At 31.3% G+C, this 14235-nt stretch overlaps 1 protein-coding gene across 2 annotated transcripts; it reads right to left on the reverse strand.

Annotated features, from left to right (window-relative positions):
• Positions 1-3734: 3734 nt before the first annotated feature.
• Positions 3735-9792, reverse strand: LOC116029930 ((-)-germacrene D synthase-like). Of its 2 annotated transcripts, XM_031271982.1 has the most exons (7): positions 9634-9792; positions 6681-6960; positions 5671-6043; positions 5292-5510; positions 5002-5140; positions 4649-4900; positions 3735-4198 (listed from the first exon to the last, which is right to left on the reverse strand). In XM_031271982.1, exons 1-7 carry the CDS (start codon positions 9766-9768, stop codon positions 3908-3910), a joined length of 1689 nt encoding a protein of 562 aa, XP_031127842.1. In that variant the 5' UTR covers positions 9769-9792; the 3' UTR covers positions 3735-3907. The 2 variants fall into 2 exon arrangements, with proteins under 2 accessions (XP_031127842.1, XP_031127843.1); XM_031271983.1 differs by lacking the exon at positions 5292-5510.
• Positions 9793-14235: the final 4443 nt, after the last annotated feature.

Below are 14235 nucleotides of genomic sequence, written 5' to 3' on the forward strand. Positions count from 1 at the left end.
TTAAGTGTCAACTTTGTCCTGGCTTCGGTCATGTGGCACCCAATTGTTTTCTACGCTTTAGAAAATCGTGTTTCGTTTGTTATAGTTTTGGTCATGTGTCGACCGATTGTTCTCGATGCTTTGATGTTCCATGCCAACTTTGTAATGGTTTTGGCCACACGACACCCAATTGTGTTCTGCGCTTTGAAAAAGGTGTCTCATTTGTTCTAGTTTCGGTCACGTGGCAACCGATTGTGTTTGGCGTCGTTCAAGGACTTTAGGTCCTCAAGCTAATTTGGTGTTTTAGAACGGTTTGAGTGTCTCATCAAATTCTCATACTTGGTTACCGGAAACCGGAGCTATATATCATGCAACTTCGGACATAGATGCCCTTTCTACCTCGAAGAAGTACACTGGTAATGACACTTTACGTGTCAGTGATGGTATGGGCCTGTCTATTTGTCTTGTTGGTCATGCTACTTTTGATACCCCATCTAGGTCTCTTAAGTTATATAATATTATCCATGTTCCTGGTTTGTCAACATCTTTACTGTCTGTTCAAATGTTTGCATCAGATAATAAAGTGTTTTTTAAGTTTCACCCCTCCTTTTTTGTTGTAAAGGATATCACCACCAAGGAAATCCTTCTGCAGGGCAATAGCTCAGGGGGGCTCTATACTCTTCCTACTCCAGCTTCCTCTCCTTCTGTCTTTCTGTCAGCTCGTGCTTCTACGTCAGTTTGGCATAACCGACTAGGTCATCCTAATCATCGTGTCCTTAGTCACGTTCTTCAGTCATGATCGATTAGTGGCTCTAGGAATAATATTCATGATAGTTCTAGTTTGTGTAATGCATGTCAATTGGGAAAATCTGCGCGTTTTACTTTACCACGTGCTGAGTCGTCTAGTTTGAATATTCTTGATTTAGTATACACTGATATTTGGGGTCCAGCTCCTTTATTATCTACAAATGGCTATCGTTATTTTGTCATTTTTGTTGATGATTACTCTCGCTACACTTGGTTCTTTCCTATGAAACTGAAATCTGATCTCTATGCTATTTTTGATAAGTTTCGTACCCTTGTTGAGACATCCTTTAATAGAAAAATAAAATCCATTCAGTCTGATTTGGGAGTTGAATACAAAAAGCTACATCAATATTTTTGTCCAGTTAGGGATCCATCATAGGCAATCGTGTGCATATACTCATGAATAGAATGGTCGTGTTGAGAGGAAACACAGACATATAGTTGAAACTGGTCTAGCACTCATGGCCCATGCCTCCGTTCCATCTAAGTTTTGGGATTATGTGTTTGAGACTGCGGTATATTTGATCAATAAAATGCCATCATCTGTGTTAAATAACTCTAATCCTCATCTTATGTTGCATAAATCTCCTCCTTCCTATTCCTTTTTTCGTGTCTTTGGTTGTCTATGTTATCCTCACTTAAAGCCCTATAATCGTCACAAAATGGATTATAAGTCCTCTCCTTGTGTCTTTCTATGGTACCCAGAGTCCTTTAGGGGGTATAGGTGCATGGACTTACAAACTAATAAGATATATGTGTGTAGACATGTCCGATTTGATGAGATGGTTTTTCCTTTGCTGCTAAGACTGTTATGCAGGCTCCTTCAGACACTATGCCACGTCCTTGGGCCGAATCAGTCTTGAATCCATGTCCTCCTTCCACAGATCCTACTTAGGTGGCTCCTACACTCCCTACGGTGACAGAAAAACGGCTTCGTGGCCGTCCGCGTGCCCAAATGAGCGAACTCATGCCATGGACACTAGAAGCAAATCTCGTGCTCTTCCTGCAGGCTTGACTGTACAGGTTTGTCCTACTGATCCCACCTGTTACTCACAGGCAGTCAAGCATCCTGAATGGCGGGAAACAATGGATCAAGAGTTTAATGCTCTCTTACATAATCAAACGTGGTGTCTTGTTCCCTCCAAGCCTGATATGAATGTTATTGGTTGCAAATGGTTTTTTCGCACCAAGAGGAAAGCATATGGTTCCGTTGAGAGACACAAAGACAGGTTAGTAGCAAAAGGTTTTATCAGGTTCCAGGTCAGGACTTTTTTATACCTTCAGCCCTGTGGTAAAACCTATTACTGTCAGATTACTTCTCTCATTAGCTATATCCAAACTGTTAGATTACACTTTACGCTACACCTCTACAGGTGTAGCGGAAAGCCAAGGACTTTTAGAGTCACTTCCATCCGCTACACCGCTACAGGTGTAGCGGAAAGATATTTATAGCTGTAGTGTATGTGTATTTTTGTACTAGTGGCTCCTAGAGCCCGATTAGCGGTGTAGCGGAAAGATATTTATAGCTGTAGTGTATGTGTATTTTTGTACTAGTGGCTCCTAGAGCCTGATTTAATCGTTTGCACTCATTTTTGCTCACTGTTGGCTTTCAAGCATAAAAAACAAATGTGTCTATGTTCTATTTTTCTCAAGATTCTGCTTATGTGTACCTCTTAGTTTATGTGGATGATATACTTGTGATGGGGAGTGATCCAGATCTTGTAACCCGTTTATTATCAAAGTTGTCTGCTGCTTTTAAGATTAGGGATCTTGGTGAACCTGGTTTCTTTCTTGGTATTGAAATAGTTAAATGTGATGGTGGTATACTACTTTCGCAAAAGAGATATATGACTGATATTTTAAAACGTGATGGAATGGCAGAATGCAAAGCATTATCTACTCCTATTTCTATTTCGGAAACTATTCCTTTCAGTGCAGACTTGTATGAGGATCCTACCCAATATAGGAGTTTGGCAAGGGCACTACAATATCTGACTGTCACGCGCCCGGATCTATCCTTTGCAGTCAACCAACTGTGTCAACATATGCATGCTCCTATAGTTTCACATTGGGAACAACTGAAACGAGTCTTGAGGTATGTTAAGGGAACTATCACTTATGGTCTGCGAATAAGAAAGTCAGTATCTAGAGATTTGCATGCCTTTTCTGATTTTGATTGGGCCGGTTATCCTGAAGACCGAAAGTCGACTAGTGGTTATGCTGTGTTTCTTGGGTCCAATCTTGTGTCTTGGGTCTGTAAGAAACAAAGAACTATTGCTAGATCTTCTACTGAGGCTAAGTACAAAGCACTAACATATGTTTGTGCTAAAGTAATTTGGATTTTGTCTTTACTACGTGAGATCGATGTCCCCAATATTTCCGTTCCCAAGTTATAGTGTGACAATCTTGGTGCTACATACATGTCTGCAAATCCGATTTTTCATGCGTGTACCAAACATGTTGAGATTGATTATCATCACTTTGTTAGAGACAGAGTTGCTGCAGGAAATATTCAAGTCACCTTTATTTCACCCAAAGATCAACTTGCTGATATCTTTACTAAAGCTCTGTCTGGTACTAGATTTTTTTTTCTTAGAGACAAGCTACATGTTACTAGCTTACCCTGTGCTTGAGGGGGAGTATTAGGACTCTATGTATTTGAGTAAGATTATGACTTCCTATTCCAGGCTTCCTGTGATTCCCTATTCTAGTCTGCCTGAGATTCTCTCATTATATATATCCCTGTAATCTGTATCTTTAAACAATTTTATTCAATACATTTCATTCAGTTCTCATCGATCCTATCTTAGTTATTATTGGCATATGGATTGATACATGGATTGTTACTATTAGGAAAGAAAACAACTACGAAGACCTTATCTATTTGCATGCCACCGTTTGTTCCAAACCAAATTAATTAAAGCGTAAAACAGAAAACAAAGCAAACATGAAAGATTACAGTCACTCTTTATTTTGAATTGCAACATACAACAAAAACATGTAAATTAAACAAATACTAGACATCGTTCTTTATTCAAACTAGAACATAAAACACAAAACATTTTATGCAACACCGTCACACTGATGAAGATCATAAACTTAATCATATCAGTTTTCAAATTCAAGAGATCGGATTAACCAATATGGAGGTAATACAGTCCTTCAACTTCGTTTTGGAATGTGTATATGAATCTTCATCACTGTATAGCAAATCAATAACTCTTGCGAAATTGAGAACTCGAATAAGTATAGGCATAGGAAAACTTGTCGGTTTAAGACATTGTTGATTAATGTCTTTCCATGCATTGGTGATTCGTTCTAGGAACTCGCGGATGGTCTCTTCTTTTGATTTTCCATATTCTTTCATATAGATTTCCACAGATGAATCTAAGTGTCCTCTTTGCTGTTCAAACTATACAAATAGTACAAAAAACAAGTATTATATTAGTAAATTTCTGATAAGGAAAAATAAGCAAAGTATATATATATTGATAAAGATTAAATTTAAAACCAATCGGACATCATTAAATTAGTACTCTCTGTCCAATTTTATCTATCCTACCTACTATTCATTGGTCAAACAAACTCTTTCTTCTTTGTTTATTTTCTTTACTTGTTTTTAAATTTGATTTTTGTGTTTAATAGTACTTTTAGTGTAGTTTCTAAATATATAAATTTTGTATATTAATGCTAAACTTAATATTATGAAAATTTGAATTAAAAATAACTTCAGTCAAGTCTCGTTAACCGAACCAGACACATAAAATGGGACGGAGGGAGTATGAAGTTGTAACTATTTTCAATGGCAAGAAAAAAATCCATCATATAAAAAGTCAGTAACAGCACGAGTAGATATTATTACCTCATGTCCAACAATATCATCCATCAATCTACATATAATTGAAGCAGCTTGAACAATTAAAGTTCCATTATTCACCCAATCGAACAAATCTTTAGTTACAAAATCTTCTTGCATGCCTACTAAAGATGTCGTTGCCATCATTTGATAACCAGACGTTAACATTGCAAGTTTCATGTATTCCTCAAATGTTGGATTGCAACCATCAAGGTACCACTTGGCTTCTTCAAAATATGCTCCCACTGCTTTTTTCATCTAAAATCGTATGGAAATAATTCTTTTTTTGTTAAAAAAGAAAAGAAAAAAACGTATCCAAAAAACTACACCTATATTGGATAAACATTTATTATTAGTACCTCCTCTTTGGCATAATTGACACGGTATAATTGACCATTATCAGATAATTCATTCTCCATTTCAGTATAAATATCAAGAAGGTAGATATAGGGAGTCCTCATATATTCTGGTAATTCAATTAAAGCACCAGCATCCCATCTGCATTGCAAAAGTTTTATCTTTATTTTTATTTTTATTTTTATTTTTAAATGAAAAATAGTCTTTCAGCTATTATCAATTTATCATATATAAAAGGGAAAACAAAACTTATATTAGATTAATCAAGAATGATGATATAAATTAATTTGACCTTTGGACTGCATCATTGAAAAGTTTGAGCTCATCAAGGGTTCCATAAACATCGTAAATATCATCAATAATTGAAGTCATACTAAGAACTTTAATAAGAAACTTCCTTGCAACAGAATATTTTGGTTCAAAATACACTCCCAATATCCAAAAGTAGCATTCCACCAATCTATCCCGTGCAAAAGACAATTTATTTGGGACATCTAATCCTTTCCACCACCTAGATTACAATGAATATAGAAATTGTTAGTTAGTGAAAACAATTATCTTCCCCATTTCATATGTCATTGACACATTTGTGACAAAGATCAGGTCAGATAATGTATATACATATTTTTGCAAAAAGTAGCACATTAATTCATATAGCTCAAAAGCTTTACCTGGTAAGACTACCAAGCTCCCTTTGATGTTCCTTTTGCAACAAGTTGAAGTCCAATTTTGCAAATTTCAGCAATAAAGCATCTTGTGTTCCATTTGGCTCAAAAGTTGATATGAATTTTTGTGCGTCAAGCCTTATTAATCTCTTTCGAATTGGCTGCTTTAGTGCTTCACTAACTTGTGATCTAAGATTATTGGTCAAGTTTGGTAGTATGGATTCTAGGTGAGAAGTGGTAAATATCAATGCCTCTTCTAAAACCTGTTCTCCATGCACCCTAAGATGTGATGCTTCATACAAACTCAACAGTGCTGGAACATTGTTGATGAATGATTCCTTGAACTTTCCATCACAATCCATAAATTTTTCAAACGTATCTGTCGAAATTTTTATGAGTCAAAAAGAGTTAATTAAAACTTACTTTAGAACTAACAATCTCACTTTGTTTATTCAATCAGTTCACATATTTAATTCCTTATTAGTACTTTTTCCTTTTCATTTTATGTATATAGTTTAGTTAACTTGGTTTAACTCTATTTATTTATAATTTATTTTTTTAACACTTAGTTATCTTTAGTGTATAAAATTTGCATCTTTAGAATCTACATCAAAAAATTTATTGAGTATTAAAAAAAACATAAGAAAATAAGTGAATAAAATGCGAGTAATTAGTTTAATTGATTATATATATATGAAAAAATATCAAATAAACCTCAAATTATTTAGAAAAGTTCGGTGCATCTTTCAACTTTAAAAACCTTCAAATATACCATGAACTCAATAAAATGGTGCAATAAGCACCTTTTTTATTACCAGAAATAGAAGTAATATATAAATATATATATATATATATATATATAGAGGGGGGAGGTGCCATTTACTTTGCTGATGTGTTTTTTCTTTTCTACGGAGTAAATTTTAACAAAAACTAATATTTGTTTTCTTTTTCAATTTGATCTGTACAACAATATGTCCAACCCTGGAGTAAATGGAGTAATATTTAAGGTAACTTACTAGCAGATACGTGATATCCTTCTTGTCTAAGTAGTCGAAAGCACAAAGAGACATTATAAAGGTCCCTCTGATCTTCCCCGGCATTGAATTCATCGTATGTCTTGAATATGTGTTCCAATGAAGCTTCAATCTCCTTTTCAAATTGATAATGGACTCCCAAGCGTTGAATTTTGTTAATCAAATCTAATTTTTTGAAGGAGGTGTCTGGCACTTCCACAAGCATGTTTTTCAGCTCTTCTTTCAATTGTTGATGCTCTAGCCATTCTTGTGTATGCACTTCCTGCGTATACAATAATTTATGTTCTTTACAAATTATTATTGCAAAAAAATATGTTAGATCAATCAACGCTAAGGGCGAGATAGATGATTGAATCTTAGCTTCTTGGTTTAATTAGTATAGTAGGTAGTAGTTGGGTGAAGAGAACAAGTTTTGGAACTTGACAGAGATAGTGTGGAGATTATGCTCCAAGTGAACAAATTATTCACTGAGTCACTAAGTTATCGTGATTTGCATCAGCTCAAATGATCTGTTGGGGTGGGATATAAGGGGGCGGGGGGCTTGGAGTTGTGTATTCAACCTTGGGATAAGATAGATGATTGAATGTCTAATTATTACCTAGTACCATTTAGGCAGGTGATGTTTGGTTGTAGCTAGACTTTTATACCATATTTTGTTTGCTTATTTTTGCTATCATACTATTGGATTCAAACTCTTTAGTAATGACAAAAGTCATTACTCTTCTCATCTCCTTACTTTTGAACACGGGAACAAAAAAAGATAAAAATGAAAAGTCATTATCAATGTATTCAATTCAAGAGTATGCGCGCACACTCACACACACACATGTTTGTGTTTCTATAAGAACTATGGAAATATTTTGGTTGTCCATCTAGTAGATCTAACGGTTGAAAATTGAATAAATAAAATATGGTCACTTTCATAAATATTAAAAAGTTTAAATATTTATGAAATTGACACATTGTCCCCCTTAGTTCTAGTTTGACATAAATATTTAATCTATCTAAGATGTAGTCAGGGGTGGATCCAGAAGTCAAGACATATAATATTAAATTATAATGAAAAACCAACTAAGCTACCTGTAGTTATTTACATATATACATATACATATATATATATATGTATGTATGTGTACACACACATATACATACATATATATATACATACATATATATATATATATATATATATATATATATATATATATATATATATATATATATATGTGTGTGTACACATATATATATATATATATATATATATATATATATATATATATATATATATATATATATATATATATATATATATATATATATATATATATATATATATATATATATATATATATATATATATATATATATATATATATATATATATATATATATATATATATATATATATATATATATATATATATATATATATATATATATATATATATATATATATATATATATATATATATATATATATATATATATATATATATATATATATATATATATATATATATATATATATATATATATATATATATATATATATATATATATATATATATATATATATATATATATATATATATATATATATATATATATATATATATATATATATATATATATATATATATATATATATATATATATATATATATATATATATATATATATATATATATATATATATATATATATATATATATATATATATATATATATATATATATATATATATATATATATATATATATATATATATATATATATATATATATATATATATATATATATATATATATATATATATATATATATATATATATATATATATATATATATATATATATATATATATATATATATATATATATATATATATATATATATATATATATATATATATATATATATATATATATATATATATATATATATATATATATATATATATATATATATATATATATATATATATATATATATATATATATATATATATATATATATATATATATATATATATATATATATATATATATATATATATATATATATATATATATATGTGGGAGTGGGAAGGTATGGATCCGCTCTGCAAGTGCATGTAGTGTATAGTATGATGAGTGTGTTGGGATACATTTTATAGTTAAAAGCTAACAAATGTAACAAAAGTTCCCTAATTTACCGACTAATTTATCAGCACAATTAATTATCCACTAGTTATGTAACCAGTTGTTATACAGAGGCATCATGGTCCATGATCATCGAATGAAACTGTAATAGAATTAAAATCATACTTTAATGTTACTATAATGAAACTAGTTTGTGTAGAAAATGAAACTAAAAACCATAGTACATTATTATCAAATGAAACTGTAATATAATTAAAATGATACTTTAGTATTATTATAATAAAACTAGTGTGTACGTAGAAAATAAAACTAAAATCCAGAGTCGTACAATAGCATATATTACCAAATGATTTGAAGTGCAATTAAAATACTTCAGCATTACTATAATTAGACTAGTGCGTGTAGAAAATGAAACAGAAAAATAGAGCTCAAGCAATAATGTATAATTGTATATTATTATCAAATGAAACTATGGTAGAATTAATATAATAATTTACTATTGTTATAATAAAACTAGTGTGGAGGAAAAATAAAACTAAAAAAAGATAGCAATATTGTCAAATGAAACTAAAGTGTACTCAAAATAATAATATTTTATGGTCCAACTCTGCTACATAGACCATGGTCCACATTAAAATTTCCCTCATGCAATATAGTAAATATATATATGTATACATTTTAAGGGCGTATCAGCTTTATTACTTGAAAAGTACCATTTTAAAAACCTAAGTATTTATATATATATATATATATATATATATATATATATATATATATATATATATATATGTTACCTTGGGTTGAGAAGAATAAGTAAGGAAGTAATCTCCCCAAATGGTTGGATGATAATTGGCAGAACGACGAGTAACTCGATCCAGCTGAGTTTGGTTTGATGGAAGAACTGACAAGAGTTGATTATTGTAAGCCATTACTGCTAAGAAGTATAAGAGAGACGAAGAAGCTAAGTATGATTTGGGAGGTTAATTGCTCTCCATTTATATTAGAGCTTGCGTGCTCAAGCCTTACTCTTTACTGGAAAATTCCTTAGTTCGTACAGTAGTAATGCAAGATAACTGATCCTTTTTTGAAAATAAGGTTGCATGCGTTTGAAATTTATTTTAGAAAATAAGGTTGTACTGTGTTTGAAATTTGGGAGAACATAACTGTCCTTTTGTGGAAAATAAGGTTGCGTTTGAATTGAAATTAAATGTTGCCAACTACAATATGTAGTGTATATGCAGGCCGTTCCAATAAACATTTGAATTTGGACCGCTTTTCACATGAATATCTATTATTATAGAATCAATAACATCCTAATTTTTTAGATCACATATGTCAAATAAAAACGAATCATTTAGTTTATCTTGTCGCCACCATCATCTAAAAACTCATCAACATTCCTATATCATTTTCATCGTCACAGTGATACTTGTCATTGTTGTACACACTATATATCATTTAAATTTTTTCAAGTCTCACAATCACCTGGGGTGTGTTTGGTTGGGGGGTTTAGGCATAAGGTATGGGTATCAAAGTGATTGTTAGTGTTTGGTTGATAAGTTTTGTGAATGCTACTATGGGTTTGGAATACCCCATTAATGGCAAAACCCATACCCTTATTAAATAAGGGTTTCATCTCCTTTCATCATTTCTTCCCCAACTATTAATAATCATTCCCATTCCACCCAACTACCAAACATGCTAAATACTTTCACCAAAACCCATTACCCTTACCAAGTATTTGATACCCATTCCGATTCCGATTCCCATGTGCGAACCAAACGCACCCCTGATCTTCTTTATGAAGATGATTAGCATCTAACAAATTTTCATTGGCATCATCCTTTTGCTCATCTATTTGATATTCTTTTGTAATGAATTTTTTCAAGAGCTTCATTTTGTAATTGAGTTAGTTGCTCAATTCTTCTTTTCTTTTGTGATAGAGATTCAGAATTGAATTACCAAAATATCATAGTAATAGAAAATTATGCTTATGCTTCGTTCCTGTGTGAGTGCGTGATTACTGCAATACTGCTCCAGCCTCATAATCTCCAATCATTATTACATGGACCATAAATTAAAAGTAAATTTTTAATATACTAAAAGTACATTATTTATGGACGTAAAGTACATTATTTTATATACTATCAAATAATGTTCATTCAATACACAAATAATGTATTTTTAGTATATAAAAAATGTACCTTATATTTATGGTACACACAATAATTTACCCATAATCTCATAATCTCATATAATATATGTATATAATTTTTTTAAAAACAAATTAAGAAGCCCAATTATAAATAAAAAAAAAAATGAAAAAAATATTATTATATGTATATATACTATACAGCAGGCTACTGCCTGCTGTATAGTATATATACGTACTAATATACATATGATGTATATTCTATGCATTGGCCCTGGGCAAACATGCCCAGGGCCGGCCCTGTGTATATTGCATTCCCGTCATCTTTCCAAATGAGTGGTTATTGGTTAAAACTCTGATAGTTGGGGCTTATATTCTTTGGGCAGATGATAAACCGTGAATGAACCTACAAATATGCTTTAATTGCACTAATTTCAAAGTGAATGTTAGATGTTTGTGCAAGAACGAAGCTTATTTAAGGTGTTTATGGCTCAATGATTGGAAATCAAGACCTAGGCATGTTGAAGCATTAGATGAAGGCGAATCGGGATGATTTCAAGGCAAAATGGTTCAAAAATAATGGATCAAAACCATAGCAAAGTTCACCGAAGCAAGGAGTTAGCCAATACGTGCCACCGGAAGGGTGTCAAGCTGCTAGTCACGTTGTGACCAGCAGAGTGACATTGTTGACAACTTTCTGATGACAAGTTGTCAAGCTGGTGGTCACACCGTGACTAGCAGCTTGATGACTGTTCATCAGAAAGTAGTCAGGGGAGTCAGGGTGGACCTCCACAGTGACCTCCTTAACTACTTTGTGGATCCCAGTTGTCAAGCTGATGGTCACACCGTAACCAACAGATTGACTCTTGGAATCCGTAAGGTTGCTGCTTAAGTCAAGATGCTAGTCACACCAAAACCATTGCAAAGTTTAATGGAGCAGCGGAGCAAGGAGTTAGCCAATTCGTGCCACCGGGAGGGTGTCAAGCTGCTGGTCACAGTGTGACCAGCAGAGTGACATTGTTGACAACTTTCTGATGGCTAGTTGACTAGTTGTCAAGCAACTTGACGACTGTTTATCATAAAGTAGTCACGAGAGTTAAGGTGGAGGTCACGACATGACCTCTCTAACTACTTTGCGGATCCCAGTTGTCAAGTTGATGATCGCACCGTGATCAGCGGAGTGACTCCTAAAATCCGTAAGGTTGCTGCCTAATTCACGATGTTGGTCACACCGTGCTCTCCATTTATAGTAGAGCTTGCGTGCTCAAGCCTTACTCTGTACTGGAAAAATCCTTAGTTCGTACAGTACTAATGCAAGATAACTGTTTTTTTTTTTTTTTTTAAATAAGGTTGCATTTGTTTGAAATTTATTTTGGAAAATAAGGTTGTGTTTGAAATTTGGGAGAACATAACTGTCCTTTTTGTGGAAAATAAGGTTGTGTACTTGTGTTTGAATTAAATGTAGCCAACTGGTTTTTCAAACTTTTTATATTAATTGAAAACTTTTTATTTTTAATGTCTAAACTAGCTAGGTAAAAATTAAATATTGGACCCTCTAAAATTTTGGGGCCCTGTGCTGTAGTCCAGCTTGCACAACCCAAAATCTGGCCCTGATGTAGTGTATATGGAATTCCCGTCATCTTTCTAAATGAGTGGTCATAGATTCAAATTAAACTCAGGTGGTTGGGCTTAGATTCTTTGGACTAAACATGTTTGAGAAAGTATAAAACATAAAAAAGAAAATGTTGACAAATTAGAAAGTCGATAAGTGCATTTTTAATTCAGCATCGGGTGTTTCTTCCTTCCTTTGATCAAGTGTTTTTGGATATTAAAGATATGTTAACTCAATTATCTAACATTAATATCTCTTTTTTTAAACGATCAACAAATCTAACGTTTATATCTCTTTTGTCAAGTCATCAGTAAATCGGGTTCTCCATAGGCTAGTTAGGAAATCCTTTTCATTGGAGTTTATTACCGAAATGGTCCCTCGACTATTGAGAAATTACCAATTTGATCCTCGACAATTTTTCGTACTCAATTAAGTCCCTTGACTTTGAAAATTTTAACCAATTTGATCATCTGTTTATTTTGCCGTTAAAAATAGTATTTATTTAGAGTATCATTTTTAGATCAAATATTTAGACTATCGATTTTACAAGGTTGCAAACATTTATTTTAGTAATAATTATAATGAATTTTCTATATTATCTTGGATTCCTATACTTTGAGTTAGATATTTAAATAAAAAAAATTCGACATTCAATTAACCAGGTATAAACTTCTCCTATATAATTTTGCATTGATATACTTTTTAATATTTATTTAAATATAAACATTGGGCATTAACCCATTCGCGCAATGCGCGTATAAAACTAGTTATACTAATAAGAGCCAAAGAGAGTTAGGCCTAAAATGGGTAAAAAAAATGGCGGTCAAATTATTTAATCAAATAGATAGTTCAGATGAATTATTTAATCAAATAGATGGTTAAGATAATTCAGATTAATATTATTAATAGAAATTACCTAATTTAACCTTACTTTTATGATTATCCGTTAAGTTTTCCGTTAAATATTCTCTTCTCCGTTAATATTCCGTTAACTTTTAACTTACCCATTAATTTTTATAAGAAAGGTCTTAGGTTCGAACCTCATCTCAATCAAATTTGACATAATTAAGTTTCTCACTCTATTTATTCTTATTAAATTAAATAAATTAGTATCTACAACAAAAAATGATACATATGTATTTCTTTAATTCGGAATTATGCGTCTACAATACCTTTATTTGAAAAAACTATTCATTATCAAAAAATTAAATTAAATAAGAGAAATAATTTCATTAGTTATATTGTCTTTATTTTCTCTCATGCAAATTAAAGATTTTTACATTCAAATTTATCAATTGATATTCATTACATTGTCCATTATCTTATTTTTACAATATCTTGTAATTAAATATCAAAGTTATAGTACAAAATAATGTTATATATTTAGTTACCAAGTATTTTATTAATACTGTGAAATTTTTTTTAAATAATTTGAAGCAAATTATACTAACTACTTGGGGATTGGTTGACAAAGAGAGTACTCAAATAATAACCCAACAAATTGAAGTGAAATCACTCTGATCTACTTTACTCTTATTGAATTAAATAAATTAGTAGTTACACCAAAAAATGATACATATGTATTTCTTTAATACCATGAAAAAAATAAAAAAGAATAGTTTGAAACCAATC

This window comes from Ipomoea triloba, chromosome 9, assembly GCF_003576645.1.
Source record: "Ipomoea triloba cultivar NCNSP0323 chromosome 9, ASM357664v1".
Classification (NCBI taxonomy): domain Eukaryota; kingdom Viridiplantae; phylum Streptophyta; class Magnoliopsida; order Solanales; family Convolvulaceae; genus Ipomoea; species Ipomoea triloba.

Excerpts from the sequence above, each read along its gene's own strand:
- LOC116029930 (XM_031271982.1), bottom strand. The coding sequence starts at position 9,768 with ATGGCTTACAATAATCAACTCTTGTCAGTTCTTCCATCAAACCAAACT. Across the intron at positions 6,044-6,680 it reads AGGATATCACGTATCTGCTA|ATACGTTTGAAAAATTTATG; the intron begins GTAAGTTACCTT and ends AAATTTCGACAG. Across the intron at positions 5,511-5,670 it reads GAGCTTGGTAGTCTTACCAG|GTGGTGGAAAGGATTAGATG; the intron begins GTAAAGCTTTTG and ends ATTGTAATCTAG.